Below are 18,261 nucleotides of genomic sequence, written 5' to 3'. Positions count from 1 at the left end.
AGGTCGCGCAAGTTCTTCTTTTCTGAATGCGTGACTGTATTCAGCTTAATGTTTCCCTTATTCTCTCGCACAAATACATATAAAAAAAGGAAATAAGAGCAACCGGGAAAATATAAAAAGAGGTTGATTGCTTTCATATCAGCATCTCTGGGGGAGGGGGGGTAAATGGAATGAAGTCCCGACAATATATTTTTCGGGCACGGAATATGGAAATTTGATTAAGAGTGCGGTAAATAAATTTGGCGTCATAAAGGTCTAAAATAAAAAGGGATTATGGTAACTGGATGTGTATGTTAACAGATCAGGCCGGGGACAGCACCAATTGTAAATACAAGAAAATGGATTGATTTATTCTGATCCTGAAAAGCCTTTTTTACATCAAGCGAAACCATTGGACAAAAAATTTGCAACAAGTATTGGCTGTCCAAAGCCCATTTGGACAAAGCAAGCTCATAAAAAGAAGCACAGAAATGACCCAGTGATTAAGGAAACGCTCCCTAAAATCCATGTTATGCTTTATCCACCCCCTGGTGGCTATATCTGGAATCGCAAGTAAAAGACACAAAAATGTGTGTATTTTAACCGCAGTTTCCTCTGTTTTTGCTTCATTGCATTAAAAGTCGTTTCACATTCGTCTGACCTGTTATATCTGATGCCCTCCTATGTTTATAGCAATGAATATCGATGGAGCCGAGACACTTAACATCCTAAAGAACAAACACAATCCATATTATTAGGTTAGGTTGAAGTTAGTCTTACCTTTTCTGTTCAGTAGAATATTTTATATATGTTTGTACGGTTATCTAGATCAGTAGATGGATCTTTTTTAACAAAAGTTGCATATTTTAGGCTCAAAACAGTGTTTGGAATATTTGTAATTTCTTTACGTTACATATATATGTGTTAACATGCTAAATACACATATCAAAGCTTTATATTATTGTATTATCATAGCCAATAGGAGTCTTCAGCCTGCGGAATTGTGAAATACAGAATAAGAAAAGGCTAATTGATGGTTAGAAAACCCTTTCGTAATTATGTTACAGCCGGGAAATTTCCTTGTTTTCCATGAAAACAGCGAAGCGACCCCAAACTTTTGAACCATAGCATATATATATATATTTCAAAGCGCTGATAGATACGTCTCCGTTTTTTGTCTCGGTTTCTACCGTTTTCTTTCTGCTCTTAGAAACAAGCGGTAATCAGGCAGCTAGAAATAGTTGGTGCAGTTGCTAAGTTGAGTGATAAGACCTCAATAGCGAAAGTCAAAGCTGCGAAAATGAATGGTATTAAACATTACACAAATCCTCTGGAGACCGTCAACGGAAAAGAATAAATAGATACTTGTCCAAGTTGGTTGTCCAAGTTTTGGCAACTCGCATGTCTTTACCTAAAGCTTTAAAAAATGTTAAATAAATCAATAAATAATATTAATATTAAATGGCCGCTCTTAATACTCATTTTATAGCTAATGCAATGGTCAAATGTCCAGTCAGAAGATACTATAGAAGGGCAGGGGCTCCAGCCACCTCCAGGACATCTCACTACATTAGCTTATACAGGGACCCAAGGCTTGGCTCATTGACGAAAGGAGCCTAGGGCCTAGAGCCTTTAGCCATCTCCAGGTCGGGTTAACCTAATTGATATGTCTTATTCCTCACTAATTAAGCCTAAACAATGGCTGAAGGATAGGGTCTAGACATTGGGCCTCCATCCAGATCATCACTCATATTGGTTAACCATCAACATAATGTCGACTGTTAATGGCGTATTCCTAACAGGCTTAGGGTGGCAGATCCAGGGCCATATAGTCCTGTGGGACAATCGGGTTCCCCTGTGCACCACCATTCTATAAGCCTGTTTGGAAGACCAGCGCCACATGTCCTTCTGAGGCTTGTAGAAGTTGTATCCCGGCTCGTAGCAGAGAGAAGGTCGGACGTTGGGGTAAATGCTGGTGAGGGTTGGATTGCTAGGGCAAAACTCAACCAAATACCACCGCCCAATGTATAGCATCTCCATCATTGGTAGAGCTAAAGACAAGGGGCATATTTGTTCAAATGATAAGGACACAAGTCCACCGGAACGTAAAGTTCCTTCTCGATGAGACGTTGGTTGAAAAGTTGGGTTCTAGTTACGGAGTTCTTTTATGGCCTGAGGAAATCATGTAGCCTTTTTTTTTTTTTTTTCTTCTTTGTCAGCTATTTAGTATTTTTCATCCGAATTGAACTCCACAAATTATGCTAATAATATGTTTGATAATAATTAGTTACCGCGGTTGGAGCTCGCAGGGTGATGTGGACACACTGATGAAAAGTGGGAATTCATTAATAATAATTGCAAACCTAACATTATTACGTACATCAGACTGTGTTTAACCCGATGGCGGCTGAGCTGCTAGGAGCTGCGGGCTTCTCTTTGTTAGTGAATTAATAATACATCAGTTGACGTTCGCTCCTGGACGAAGCTCGCCAACACGCCGGCCGATCTAAACCGCAATTACAAGTCGCCAATTATGCAGAATTCTTTTTTTTTTTTTAGCGTTTTTAAAAAGTACATACGGTATTAGTTTAAAAAAAAAAAAAAATAGTTATAAATGGCCGTACAGAATCTGGGATTATTAAGATGAATGCATTGAGCGTACGTAAACGACCTTAACAATTTGTACAATTTGTATTTGTTGCGAAGGCATTAATATTATATATTAAAATTAAAAAAAACATAGAATTAAGCAAGAATAATCTGCATTTAAATCTAATAATTACATTTAAATTATATAAATCATTTTTTGTGTCTTTACATCAATGTGAGGGTTCACAGCCGTGCTCATCCATGATGTTTAGATGATGATCTAGTAGAAGAAAAGAGGAAAGCTAAGCTTTCCATGGTATAATTCTTTCTTCTTTCTTCAACAACGATCAGCAACTTGGCAAAAGGGGAGGAATAACTTAATAGAGAGGAATGATCGTGCAGATCCTGAGAGCTGGAAGTAATGATGGCTGCTCCCATGGTTTGGGATTGAGGGCTACAATAACCTCTACCAATTTCACTGACCAGCAGGAGGGTCAATGGAGATAAGAGGATCTCCACAAGTGGTCCATGATCTCCCCCACTGGCCAGAAAAGCGGGACAGCAGGGCTGCTCAGACTGACCGTGCCCAGAAATTGGGACTGTCCGACTGAAAATGGGAACCTTGGGAGGTATGCACGTAATTTGAGGTTATGAAAATAAAAAGAAGTCCAGGAGAGCAGCGAAGGGTAGAGGCTATCACTCCAAACCTCGACACATGGAGGACGGAGCTTGGAGAAGCACCGCGTCCAACATACAGTCCCAGCCGGGGCGTAAGTCAATCACATTCACTCGTGCGAGCTTTAGAATGTTGTATGTGGCCTGCATACGTGTACATACAGTAAACACGCGTCACCCAATGGACATAGTAAAACATATGAGATTTCTTCATGTCCTTATTCCGTTGGGTACTAAGCAGGCTTTTCCTGTCAAAAGCCCTAAAAAGCATTAAAAAGTCCTCCATGTGATTTTTTTTTGTTTATCGAATTCTGCAAAGAGAAATTCAAGAATGGCGTTCATAAAGTAGTCATTTGAATTACTTTATAAAGCAATTTCTTTTTTTTTTTAAGACCTTCTTTAACTTTCAGAACACCGGAGTATAATTTAGATTACCATGGAAACCATGCTTGTTGATACATAATTGCATTGTGGATATGACTCTTAATATTGCTAAATATTCGGTTGTTCGATTGATAAATCCCTGCCTTCAGCTCATAGGGAAATATATTTATAGATATACAGTATATATATATATATATATATATATATATATATATATATATACACCGTATGTATATATATAAACATCTCTCTATATCCCACTGTAAAGGAACAGTTAATGCCATTTATTTAACTGGGCTAATTGTATAATAGAAGTATATCAGTTAACGCAGGTTGCCCGTGTTCCCGCTGCAGAGCCATTTGGCTGCCCTCCTTTAACATACCTCCCCACAGTCCCAGTTTCCGCAGGATAGTCCTGATTTTTAGTGCTCTCCCACATAGCTGCCTTACCGTCCCGCTATGTTCCTCTGATCTGTTGGCATGTTAGCCGTTGACACAAAGGCCAGCAGGATTCAATCATGAACCCTAACCTCTACTGGGAGCGGATGAAAGCGCATGCACAACACACCTCACTGCGCTACCTGCCAAGTGGGGTCTATTAAACAAGGGGCATTTTTTAGTAAACTGGCCCTAAAGGGGTACATACAACTCTACATGCAGCATTACACCTCTGAAAAAGTATTCAGCCAGCCATTTGAACCCACCAAATGGGACACCACTTTTAGGGACTTTCTGTCACTCCAGATAGTTGGCCACTATAGGGTAAACATGGTCATTGTCACCCTGAGATGGCAGAAGATGTTGTTGGGTAATGACGCACTTCCTTATCACACCCATACCCGGGAACTCTCCAGGTTTTGCTTGGAGACTCTGGATGAAGCGTTGCTTCTCCGGGTCACTACAGGGAAACACCAGGTCGGGGGGGATAGCGTTGCTCACTTCCCTTCCAACAATGGCGTGTATCCTGCAACGTCAGCGAGACCACCCATGGATGTAAGCAGGAACCCTGACTCCCATGCCGTAAGTGGTAACTCCGACTCTGCGTACCCAGAGCCAGAAAGTTCCCAGGTGTAACCATACCCCACCAACATTTCAGGCGTCAAAAGTGGGGCACCTCCATCGGAGGTGTGGTTGAAGGGAGCCATGTCCGCTAAGGCTTGGCCAGGGGCAGAACCGTCCACCGACCATCCACCTTGCAATAAATAGAAGCAGAACGCGATACAGAAGCATGCGGTTATATTGAGCCTCTCTCTACCTGCAAAGGTGGGACAATTGGGCAGCTCTGTGGAGCAGCACCCAGAAATCATGACTGAGGAATCGTCGATTTCATGGGCCCGGATTCCCAATAACCATAACCCCCAACCAAATAAACACACGGACACAGAACTGTTTGTATGAAAAATGGCCCCAGATTTTAATCAAAACACAATCATTAACACAATAAAGTAATTGCCAAAATTGCCACCGCAAAAGAGCATACATCCCCCCATTGTTTTCCAATTATCTCCCTGACAATGACACTAGCCCTTCCCATACATAGAACAGCACCATTAACCCCAACACCAAAACCCATCGGGAAAGAGCCTACCGAGACGTACCAGGTTCTGAGCCACAGACCGGCTCGAAAAGACTAACACCAACCAAACCAGAAACACACTATTTCCTATTAACCAACCATTACTCCACCCCACCTTACACTGACCAGGCCCGGCACTGGGACGCTGACCAGAAGAACCTTGGTCACCCTACAAATAACAGGGGGGGAGGGAAGATTCAGGTAAGAAAAACTGATTAGAAGTGACACAAAATTGAGGGACCTCTTTCTACTGGACCTCCCAAAGACCCTTAACCAATGTCCCTTAACCCCATTATCCTAGGCCCACCTCGTCACCCAGTCGTTGCCATGCGCTGTTCCATGGGCTACATGACTGTTGGCTCAAAAAACAAGGAGGACAGTTGGCAGGTTTATAAATCATCACGCAGCCGGTTCTAAACTTTGTCCATTCCATTGGAGAATCATATTTTATTTTTTTAGTTAAGGTCAACATTTCCTTCTAGTTGTTTCAAAATCCAATCCAAGGCAAATCCTCGCATCGTACGAGAGCTTGCGCGCTTACACGGGGCTCCGTAGATCGCTTGCGGATATCGTCGGAAATAATTCCTTTCAGGCTTAAGGTTACAGCAGCTGCAGACCCAATGTACCCGCGGAATATAGGATTAGGCCGCGCATGCGGGAGAAGATAACTCTCTCGTTTTGATAAGAAATCCCATTAGCGTGTGCTTGTTTTCAGATACCGCGCGGTTCTGAATACATGTAAATAGTTTCATTATTAAATCTTTCCCCGGTGCGAGAAAACACATTTATAAAAAAAAATAAAAAAAAGGAGGGAAAAAAAAAAAAGACCGCCGTGTATACAAGAGGCGAAGGTGTACACTGTCAGAGGAAATTTAAAACCTAGCTGTGCTATGCCCTGGGAAATTCAAAGCCGCGACGCAGTAAAATGCTGCGAACGTGTAATTTTAGACAGACAGGACAGCTAAAAGCAACGAAAAAAAAATAAAAAAATCAATGTGAGGATCGGGGAATGGACTTTATGTTCTGTTTTTGACGTGATGAGTAAGTGACTGCGCGTGTGAGTATGAGACGGGCAGCGTGTCGGCAGAGACGTCTGAAGGTTGGGACGGAGGGGTTTCAGGGGGGGGTTGGGGCACGTATGTTTTGGATTCTCAATGGAATAGCGATGCGTGGATACGAAGCAGAAGAGTCCTGTATGGAGTGGATGGTGGAAAAGATACCCGAGAGCTTTGTGGTCACGCAGTATATAAGCAGACCGCCTTTAGCACTGATTAGAGGTGAAAGGGCCAGGGACCGCCAGTCTACTGACTTCTTAGAATAGAAACAGAAGTTCCAGTCCTAAGAACCAGAACCAAAAATTCTATGGACCAGCCTTCTTTTTTGAAAGGATCCAAATGTTAGTTCACTCTGTTAAGATGAAGCAGGGCAACAAGAGGGGTAGGGCAATTTTTTTTTAACAGGTCTGGTCTGCCATGACCCTTTGTGTAGCAGCTATGAAAGCCGGCTCCAGGAAAGGTAAGTATGTGTCAGAGTGAGTGTATGTGTGTTTTAGATACAGGGGGTGCTGGGGTGCCATTCAGCTCACCCCCACACCCGGGGTAGAAGGGGCCTGTCCTTGCCTGGACACCAGCTCAGTTTTCTGGCACCCTGTCCAGCTGTTTTTGTTTCTCTGTGCTTTATGTCATGAGACCACCCACAGACCATTCATTTGTCAAAACACGCTGCGCATTAAATGAAGACGTGTTTCCACATTAAACAATGCGTGTAAGAAACCCACTCAATGCATGTAATATGAGAGTAGCCACCTGGACTTCCTGGCTACATGATTATTCCATCCCGCTAAGTTATCCTTTGCCAGTTAAGTTGCTGATTGCTTTTCATTGGTACAAAGAGCCTTTGTTAAGGGAAGGGGCGTGGAGAAGAGATATAACCACAGAATAAAAAGCTGATTCCTCTACTAAAATTACATAAAATAATTCCTTAAGAATAACTGAAATATTTCCAAAACAATATTTAGATAAATTCACTAAATTCGCTAAATTCACTAAATTCGCTAAAAGCTATGAAAGCAACAATTTCCCCTTTAAAAGTAACCATGAACTTTTCTAATGCTCTGGATAGAAGAGAAACGCAGACCTGATTCCATCGCTTGTAACCTTTTCCAAATCCCCTTTCTGATGCCACTAATCCTGAAGATGCCAAAAAAAAAAAGCTCATTGAAGTTCGTTCCCATTTTACTTAATACGACACACTCAGTGATGACTATCGGATTGTTCCCGATTCAGCATTCTGCCCACGACTACATTCGTTTCGGTTACCTTATTTATCCCCATTTGCTTACAGTGTATGGAGCACATATTTCATCTACGTAGGCTCTTCGTATGTTAACCACAGGACAAGGTGACATCTCCATCCTTCAAGACGTATGAGAGGAACACGTGTGTTCTCTATAACTCTCTTGATGAACATGTTCTCATGGCTTCCCTTCCTTTTGTATTTATTTGTATATACTGTATTGTCTCAATTATAGGCCACATAATCTGGGTTTAGATATTTTCAATGTCCCCAACCTTATCTGCAGACCGCCTCCGTGCCCCTGTCTCCATTCACACAACCTCTTCCGCTTCTTCTCTTGTATCTTCTTGTTCTGTCATCCTCCTTTCATCTTCGGTCTTCTGCTGTCTGTCCTCGGCTTGTCCACGTGTGTTCAGTCTTCTCTCACGGAGCACTTCCGCAAAAGGGCGGAGCATCGGGGCACAGCTGCTCCCCTGATTGGAAGAACAAGACAGAGGCTGTCTCAGTGACCATGGCCTTTTGGGGAAGAACCCTAAGAAGCCCCAATATTGCAGACAGCTTTGCAGAGAAAGTGATGCGTTTCCGCACCTCGGGCATCCTAGGGTACTTCCGCCAAAGAGCACAGCCACCGGGACAGGCTCTCCCTCGTTCCTCGATCCCAGAAGCTCCGCCCTTTTGCAGAAGTGCTCCGGGAGCGAGGACCGAACACATGGGGACAAGCGGAAGACAGTAGATAAGGTAGGAGGATATGAACACAGAGTGAGAGAGTAAAGTGTTAGAAAGCAAGTGAGATTGTGAGAGAGCGTGAGTGAGTGAGTGAGTGAGTGAGTGAGAAAATACTGTTTCAGCTTCCTAGTAATGTTTTTTTTAATTACATTTAAAATCAAACTTTAGGTGTGCGGCCTATAATCGGACACGGCCTAAATTCGGGACTATATGGTAGTTATTTTATCTCCTTGTAAACTATTCTTAGGGCATTTTTAGAATATTTACCTTGGCCTTCAAATACCTTTGAACTAAAACATTAGGGCTATTTGTTCCTCTTTAGGAGGGCCAGGCCCTCTTTTGGCTCTAAAAGCCCCGATAATGTTTATAGAAACAGAATGAAATGAGATTATTATTTAAAAACCTACCTATAGACCATTTCAAATACAGAATATTATGCTCTATTAATGCCACGTTAACTTGGGATGACTATTTGGCTTTTTTGACTATGTGGCATATTTTAAAGATGCTGTTCCACTTAGACAGGACATTGATTTCTACCTCTAGTAGGTTGACCAAGTAAACCTTACCACATCTGTCATTTTATTATTTTCGGTGAAGGAAAAAACACAAACTTTTGGGGAATTCTTTTTCGTTTCTATAGCAATATCCTCTCAGTGTCCCGTTTTGTGTCACATAGCAATGTATAAATCAGGCAAGCTTTTGGAACAGGGAGAACTTAAATCCATGGAACGTGGCGTTGTTTGATATCCACGAACGTCTGCTTTTCCTCTTCATGAAGTTAATGAATCAGAAATATCTCACCTATTGATAAGTTGCTGATCCCGTTTGACCGGGCTTGACCCCAACGCTCGTGGACTCCAGCTTCCTGACCTCTACTGGTTGCACGGCTTCCCTGGACTCTTGGCTAAAGTCCTGCGTGTTCACCCTTGGAGTTAGTCCCCGGTCTTGGAAAATAATCAAAAAGCCCCGCGGCCGCTTGAACCCAAAGGGCTGAACCCAAGGGGGAACCAGCTGGAGGGCGAAGAACTCTTCTGGGGCCAACGGGCTTTCTCTCATGGAGAACACACTGTCATACCCTACACCAGCGTCTCCTCTACCACGCTGTCCCTGACTTATATAACCCACCACTCTCTTTTCTTTCAAAGATACTCTTAACGTGGTCAGATACACAATAACCTTTCCATAAACCATGCGTGGCTTGTTGGGATTCTCAACGTCTTCTAGAGCCTCTTGAAGGAAATAGGTCATATCCATCGCCGCGTGCGACCTCTGTTCGTAGTTATGAGTTACTTTCCCTTTAAACACAACATTTTCCATGACAAATACCCACATTAGTGTATAACGCTGTATGCTGTAAATAAATCTATAATTGCTGGCTCACCGCATAGAATATGCCTCTTCCATTTGGAGTACATTAAGCTGGCAGCCCATTATGCTCTATACAGTTTTCTATACACCTGCAGAGTCTTATATCAAAAGAATATTTCAGCTACTCTTATCCATTTGAGTGCTCTTAACAGCATGTTTTGGTCGTTCTAATGCCTGATTGCATTCATGTGTGCCAAATATCCCTCACTTCAATCTTGACAACAAAAAGACTGTAAGAAAAGAAGGAAAGGGGAAAAAAAAAAAATAAAAGTGCCATTTTCCGTGTTGTCTGAAATTACATTCTGATATAATGCTCGGGTACGTGGGCCCACGGCGTTCAAATTGCAGTAAAGATACCACTGACCGATAGCGACGCGTTTACCGCGATCCACCGAAAACAAAAAGGAGGTAATATTGGGGTTTTTTGACCTTCCGAGTGCGAGGTTCTAGAAGTGGATTGTCAGGAAATACAGCTCATTTTAAAAAAAAAATCTATTTTTTGTTGTCGGTTTCTTTTGCTTTTAGTTTCTTTTGTCCTTTTTTTTTGATAGGGCTATGTATGGTATACCCCACTGTAGCCGGACCACCCAAAAACTAGAAAGAGTTAAGAAAAGTAATATTTTCTTTCAATTCTTTCTTCTAATCAATTCTTGCTGTTGCGAGACATACTGTTTTTGTATCTTCGGGGTCTAAGATATGACGATCACACGCTAAAATCATACATCAAGGACACAAATCCAAATTGCACTTTTATCAAATGTCTCCCACAGTTACAGCAAAGCTTACATATTTACCCCATATCCTAGCTGCTGCACATGTAACCAGTTACAAGTAAAAAGACCCTGCTACGGCAGAAGCTCATTACAGCCAGCAGCATGATTACGTGTATGTTTATGTTTATTTTGATGTTTGTTTACTTTTGTGTTCTTACAAACATAAAGCACAGATGCAAAACCCAACAAAACTATCTAGAGGGGTATGTCCAGGGGTATATTTTCCGTGGGGCATTAGCCTGATTACGAACCGCGTCCTACAACCTACCTGCAGCAGTGACTCCACTTCTTGGTGCTGTACATCCTCTGTACCGACTTAATATCAGAGGCACGATTGGTGTGGTTAGGAGACACTGTATGGCTGTGAGTGCTGGGCATAGACCTCTGGAGTAAATGGGGTGGTCACGAGGGAGAAGAGAGATCTCCCACACCTGGTGGAGTCTAGACAATCGTTTATGGTCTGGAATGTTCATGTAAAGTGTATCCATCTGTGCACCCCAAAAAATCTCTTAGTAGAAGCTGTTTTCTGTCGATTTCAATGAAACTGTGTAGCGTCCGCACTTTAAAATCGCTATTTGTGGTCAGCCATGGAATCATCCATCAACAACCACTGCCAAAACTAATTATGGTTTAAATAGGTAATTAAACCATTACATCGTAATAATGTAAGGAAGAGCCTCCCAGCAGAAATGGTAGACGCTAATACAGTAAGGGAATTTAAACATGTATAAATCTATCCTCAATCTGAGACGAGACCAACGACAGACAAAGGTCTAAAGTGCATTGTGGGTCACAAATTCAAGAACATTCTATCGATGTGACATCATAACACATAGAGATTAATGGGGACAGCCGCTTATATTCCATCTGTAGGCTGCGTCTTCCTACACGGCCCTTTGTGGTTAAAGTGACGGAATTTGGGAAAAACCAAAATGTGCCTTTAACTTTACCCAAAAAGGGTTAAAAACCCACCCACACCACGCTTCAATTTCCGCAAACCTCATTTTAACTTCATCTCCTCTTTTATTTTATTTCAGCTTCGAGCAGCAGCCAGCGAGGCAGCAGGAGAAAAGCAACGTCAGATATTTCGACGAGCAACAGACAGAAGACAAAAGGTTTCTCTATGGATTTGTTTGACTAATTGTACCTTTAAGCTGTAAAGTGCTTCTTTATACAAAAAAAAATACTATTGTATCCATTGAATGGCAAAAATCAATGTCTTGAGACTAAAAAAAACCCACCCCGGTATCTATTCTCTCGATGAAACCCTGAGAGCTCATTTTGTATTTACAGTAGCATTAAGGAATTTTGTAAGTAAGTACCTGGTGACACCGTGAATAGGGGTCTATAATGACTTGTTTCTGCAGACCTATTATCTCCGTAGTACATTAAAGCTTAATCTTTAGAACACGCGCGTTGAATAGAAAACTAGGAGCTGCCAATCCATATGGTTTATAACGTGCGTTCTCCGCACACAGACTGCTATCAGGACTGCCCATGGCCCCTTCTCTCCGCTTCTCCATTTATTCAAGGGACGAGGAACCCTTGCCGGTTAGGTGACTGTTACCCTCTCTTATTCCTCTACATCCCTAGTGACTTTTATTCGAGGGACGAGGAACCCTTGCCGGTTAGGTGACAGCTGAGCTCTCTTATTCAACGAGATCCCTAGTGACTGTTATATGGTTTATAACGGGCATTCTCTGCTTGGACTACTATCAGGAGACTCTGCCCATGGTCCCTTCTCTCCAAAGTGTCGCTAGTGACTGTTATTCAAGGGACGAGGAACCCTTGCCGCTTAGGTGACTGTCACCCTCTCTCATTCATCTAGATCCTTAATGGCAGTTACTCCAAGGGATGAGGAACCCTTGCTGGTTGGGTGACAACCTCGCTCTCTTATTCATCTAAGTCCTTATTGACTTTTATTCGAGGGTCGAGGAACCCTTGCCGGTTAGGTGACTGTTACCCTCTCTTATTCCTCTACATCCCTAGTGACTTTTATTCGAGGGACGAGGAACCCTTGCCGTTTAGGTGACTGTCACCCTCTCTTATTCATCTAGATCCCTAGTGACTTTTATTCGAGGGACGAGGAACCCTTGCCGGTTAGGTGACTGTCACCCTCTCTTATTCATCTAGATCCCTAGTGACTTTTATTCGAGGGACGAGGAACCCTTGCCGGTTAGGTGACAGCTGAGCTCTCTTATTCATCTAGATCCCTAGTGACTGTTATATGGTTTTTAACGGGCATTCTCTGCTCGGACTACTATCAGGAGACTATGGCCATGGGCCCTTCTCTCCATTGCAACATTTATTCAAGGGATGAGGAACCCCTGCCGGTTGGGTGACAACCTCACTCTCTTATTCATCTAGGTCCTTATTGACTTTTATCCAAGGGACGAGGAACCCTTGCCAGTTAGGTGACAGCTGAGCTCTCCTGTTCATCTAGATCCCTAGTGACTTTTACATGGTTTATAACCGTGCATTCTCCGCTCGGAGACTGCCCATGGTCCCTTCTCTCCAAAGTGTCGCTAGTGACTGTTATTCAAGGGGCGAGGAACCCTTGCCGCTTAGGTGACCGTCACCCTCTCTCATTCATCTAGATCCTTAATGGTAGTTACACCAAGGGATGAGGAACCCTTGCCGGTTAGGTGACAGCTGAGCTCTCCTATTCATCTAGATCCCTAGTGACTTTTACATGGTTTATAACCGTGCATTCTCCGCTCGGAGACTGCCCATGGTCCCTTCTCTCCAAAGTGTCGCTAGTGACTGTTATTCAAGGGACGAGGAACCCTTGCCGCTTAGGTGACTGTCACCCTCTCTCATTCATCTAGATCCTTAATGGTAGTTACTCCAAGGGATGAGGAACCCTTGCTGGTTGGGTGACAACCTCGCTCTCTTATTCATCTAGGTCCTTATTGACTTTTATTCAAGGGACGAGGAACCCTTGCCGGTTAGGTGACAGCTGAGCTCTCCTATTCATCTAGATCCCTAGTAACTTTTACATGGTTTATAACCGTGCATTCCCCGCTCAGAGAGGGAATGGAGACTGCCCATGGTCCCTTCTCTCCATAGTGTCGCCAGTGACTTTTATTCAAGGGACGAGGAACCTTTGCCAGTTGACTGTCACTCTCTCTCATTCATCTAGATCCCTAATGATAGTTACACCAAGGGACGAGGAACCTTTGCCAGTTAGGTGACTGCCTCGCTCTCTTCTTCATCTAGGTCCCTAGTGATATTTATTGAAGGAATGAGGAGCCCGTGCCGGTTAGGTGACTACCACGCTCTCTTATTCATCTAAGCAACCTGGAACTTCAAGATAAGCCTTCACCTTCTAAGATAGAACTATGTGTTGTTCCTTGAATACCAAATGACGTTAGACATAAAAAAAAAACCCCAGCTCTGGCCGGTAATCAACAGAAATAAGTGCTTATGAAGTCAGAATAATTGTAAATGTGGAAGAATGATTTGTTGAGCGAGGGCAGCTGTCTACCAATGAATACATTAAAGCCGGGGATTTTTTTTAGTCGCATTTAGATCCAGCAATATGCATAAATTTACAGCGCAGAAAGGTTAACGCTGATTCACATAAAGATTGAAGGAGCCGAGAGCTGACCTCGAATGTATATCACAATATTAACAGTGCTCTGTGAGAGAGAGAAGACTTCTGGAGCTGAAAATTAACATTTTTTCCCCCTATTTGGCTAAAATTGTGCAAAGAAATTTGTTGCGTGCTCCGCGATGTAGAACTGAGGGTGAAAATCATCTTACCAGGCAGTTTAAGAAACGGAAAATGGAAAATGGACTGCTAAGGTCAGCTGTTTTGTTTATTCCAGGCTCTTCTGGTGTTCAGCTCCCACCACCTGTGCTAGACGGCTGTTCCATGTATATGTAACTCTGTAAATTTGAGCATGGCCTCTCTTCCTCACAATGGTTTCGCAGAGTAACGTGCCTCCCCTTTGATTTATACCATGACCGATTGGGCAGGGGCTTCTTCTTGAGGTTTTAACGTCCCCAACAATACGAATACCATAGAGTGAAGCCACAGAGATGTCCTGCAAGCTTTTAGATTGATTCTCTATGGTTTCCTGCCAACCATTGCCAACCATCAGGTGCAGCCATTACATCTGTTAACAATTCGGCAGGAAATCACAGATATTTTATCTTCTATACTATACCGCCAAGAACAAAAAGTTAATTTCATATTAAAAATTATAGTAATTTATTAAGAAGGGAGCAAATTATACGTTACCCCTTTCTTTAATGACTCCAAAATTAAATAAAACATTGTTAGGTCTAACAATATGTACAGCGCTGCGGAATATGATGGCGCTATAAAAAACAATTACTAATAATAATAATAATAATGTAGAATTTTGGTTCACATTAGATATTTTCTGTACGGGCGCCTTTAACAAATGATTTAAAATGTTAAGACTGGAGGATGAGAAGAAGATGTAATGTAAAGAGGTTTTACTTTACAGCGAGGGTGGTGGATATGTGGAACAGCCTCCCAGCAGAAGTGGTAGCGGCTAATACAGTGAGGGAATTTCAATGCGCATGACTGATTAAGGTTTACAGGTCTTTACAGCAGGAAAAATATGTAAATATATTATACTTCTTATATTAAATTAAAACATTAATAAAAATAATAATAAATACAATTCAGTATTAGAAATATTATTCTTAGTTCTGTGAAATGCCCCAAAATACATTTTGCCTTAATAATTCATAATTATTGCCAGAAAACTTGTAGCAAAAAGAAAAAACAAGCGCCGATAGGGCATTGCCATAGAAACTGAAAAACCTTATAAAATAATATTCTGTTTTTCTTTTATGGGAATAAACCATTAATAGGTCATTTAGCGATAGATTTAAATTTATAAAAACTATAAAAATTCTAGCTTGTACTTGTTGCTTTTCAACCAGTAAAAAAGTTTTGGAAAGGGTAGGATAAAAAGCAAGTAAAATGAAGGAGCCAGGTGGAAATCTTTTTGAGACAGATAGATTTTCAGGGAGCCAGTCCACATGTGCATACCTCCCAGCTGTCCCGGGATAGTCTTCATTGTCAGGACCTCAAAGCCCCCTTAATAAATCCACTTCCTCAAAAAAACTTTGAGGCCAATGAGTGGCTCCTATAAAATTTGATAATGAAAGTTGCATTTTCTGGTACTACTTAATAATACGTAATGCTTTATATTGTAACAGTATAATCAGCGCTGCTGACTCATAGATCGATGGCCCGTGGCAACGTAAATCCTTAATCAATACTCTGCGCATTCACACACGGCACCGACGCACATAGAAATCATTATTTGCTTTTGCGTGTTCTGCTAACGTCTGTCGTTGGGGAAATATGGCGTGAAACGATGTGCAGCATAAAAAAATAACACACTGTGCATTTATTATTCTTTTAACTATATGGTATTGGTGCTCATTGGCATTTGTAGAGTAAGGCGGGAGCATACCTCACAACAGTCACAGTTTTTGCCAGACAGTCCTGATTTTCAGACACTGTACTGGGTAACTGTCCCGCTCTTGCAGGCAGTAGGGATTATGGGCCGATTAGGGAGATCTACAATGACCGGCCTGGAAGCTGTAAAATCAGCCTCCATTGTAGCCACCATATGGCCCCCTGGCAATGCTCTGTAGCTCAACACCGTAGGGCGACTCCTTCTGTATGGCATGTAGGTGGCCATGCACGCTTTGGTCATGGCGGATAAATCGGGCACATTCTCACACTGTAATTCGCTCCTGAGGAACACAACAACGACTTCAAGGTGTTGGCCTGGCCTCCAAATTCCCCAGATCTCCATCCAATCGAGCATCTGTGAGATGTTTTGGACAAACAAGTCCGATCCACGGAGACCCCACCTCGCAACTTACAGAATCTGCTGCCAACGTCTCGGTGCCGGATACCACAGCGCATCTTCAGAGGTCTAGTGGAGTCCGTGCCTCGACGGCCAAAAGGGGGACCTTTACACCTACGCAGGTGGTCATCATGTTATGGCTGATTGGTGTATATATACAATATATTTACAGTATATATATTATGCCTCCAGAATATGTTGCGCAGTAAACATGCCCATTGCTCTGAAATCTACCCTCCTTTAAATGCTGATTTATGGAGTAGAAGACGTGACTTCCTCTTGTTAGCTTACGATATTTTGGGATTTGAAGGGGAAAGAGATAGAAGTTTTCTGGTAATTCTGTTGTACACTATACTTATTTTTGGACAATGCGTACAAAAATAAAGACAATTTAGGAACACCCTTTCTACTAATTGTTTAAAACAGCGTAAATCTTAAGGACTATCTATTTCGGCTGTCCTGGAGCAAAATAGCCTTGTCAAGATGGTGACAATCACCATAAGATAAGTTGGTTTTCTCAATGAGTTATCAGGACAAACACATTGATGGCAAAAAAAAAAAAGATCAGATGTTCTGAGGTTGCTGGCATCGACGTAACATGGCGCCCGTTATATTTCATTCCAAAATCTGATCAGTGATTGGTTTTGTAAGAACATTGGCTTTGCCAGCTTGCTGGTTTGAATGGAATCATTGGTTACCATGGGCGGAATGTCATGGCTGGCTCGATATTCCGTGCCGCTAATCAGATGAGATCTCACGTGCGTTGACAGCTTCTCATAAATCACACATCGTTAGCCCATCAGTTTACCTAAAATACTTCAGCGTGTGTGAGGAGATACAAAGACGCTGAGACAGCTCAACGCTTAGACAATTATCTCGTTGTGGCACTTCATCTTCTCCCATGAGGCACGTGTAAAAATATATTGTAGCGTAAACAATGTAGTTGAACAAACAGAGATATTGTTTGATGGGAAATTGTCGTTGTCTTGGAAGGGAATAAATGTTTTTATCTGCCTGTATTTTAAAACTGCGAGTTATTGGCGAGGTCATGCAAGGGCATCATCACCTTTCTTGGTTGGTTCTGTTTGTTCCAGATCCTCGCACTTTGCTACCAAGGAGTGAAGTTGCTTGTGAACTAGTTTAAATAATAATTCATCGGCTGCTTTCTTATTCCATCAGTGTCAATAGGGTGTGAATCCCATTGCTGTGGAACCCTGCCGACAAAACGCACAGAGAAGACCGCAAATGAGTCATTTGTATAGACCGTGTTGTTAATAGATTGGTTCTCCACAGGTAACAGAAGTTGGAGAATTTTCCCTTCATCTATGTACTAAAGTCTCTATTGGAAAAGATGTATGGCGGATGTTGGGGGAGAGTTTGTGACAGAAGTCGTCATTTATTTTAGCTGCTCTGGACCATCAACCTAAGTCCATGTTGCGTTGAGCATCATGAGAAGTGTCCAGTGTTGTTTTTATCTTCTGCCCTAAGCCTACCCCAGGGCAGCAGCACCCATTGCCCCTGCCACACCACTGTCCTTATTTCTGGACGTCGGTATATGACATCATATCCTGGTGACCAACTTTTAAAGGCCCTGCGCCTTATGGACTCAGCGGAGGACTGTGCCGACTCAGAAAAGCCCTCCATCGTGTTAATGAGCCGGTTGGGGAGATCGGCCATCAGTAACCCAGCTCGTTGAGTGGTGGCATTACAGGGAGCCTGGGGAAAATTCTGCGTTTCTGTGTTAGGTATGCCCAAACAATGCTTGAGTGACACACGTAAACACTTTCATGCACTCATTAACCATCTAGGAGTATGAGTATAAGTACTCATCCATACCTCCCAACTTCTATCTCCGGCAAACCGGGAGGTAGAGTGCCGCGGTGTGCGCAAAATTCCCAGGCAGCAGAAAATGAAATGGGTCCCCAATCCCATTGTGAAAAGTGAGACAGAGGTACAGCTCGGCGGTACAGCGGGAGAGAGTAGCCAAATCGGGACTGTCCCGTGCAAAGCGGGACAATTGGGAGGTATG

General features: G+C 42.6%; 1 protein-coding gene across 1 annotated transcript in view; it reads left to right on the top strand.

Annotated features, from left to right (window-relative positions):
- Positions 1 to 18,261, top strand: part of GFRA4 (GDNF family receptor alpha 4) — a 167,499-nt gene that overhangs the window by 110,729 nt on the left and 38,509 nt on the right. The window contains exon 2 of the mRNA XM_053458114.1: positions 11,406 to 11,483. Coding sequence (XP_053314089.1) covers positions 11,406 to 11,483 — 78 coding nt within the window. The remainder of the gene's footprint in view (positions 1 to 11,405; positions 11,484 to 18,261) is intronic.

Source organism: Spea bombifrons, chromosome 1 (assembly GCF_027358695.1).
Source record: "Spea bombifrons isolate aSpeBom1 chromosome 1, aSpeBom1.2.pri, whole genome shotgun sequence".
Taxonomy (NCBI): Eukaryota; Metazoa; Chordata; class Amphibia; order Anura; family Pelobatidae; genus Spea; species Spea bombifrons.
The sequence above is the reverse complement of the archived record's forward strand: the minus strand, read 5'-3'. Positions and strand labels throughout refer to the sequence as shown.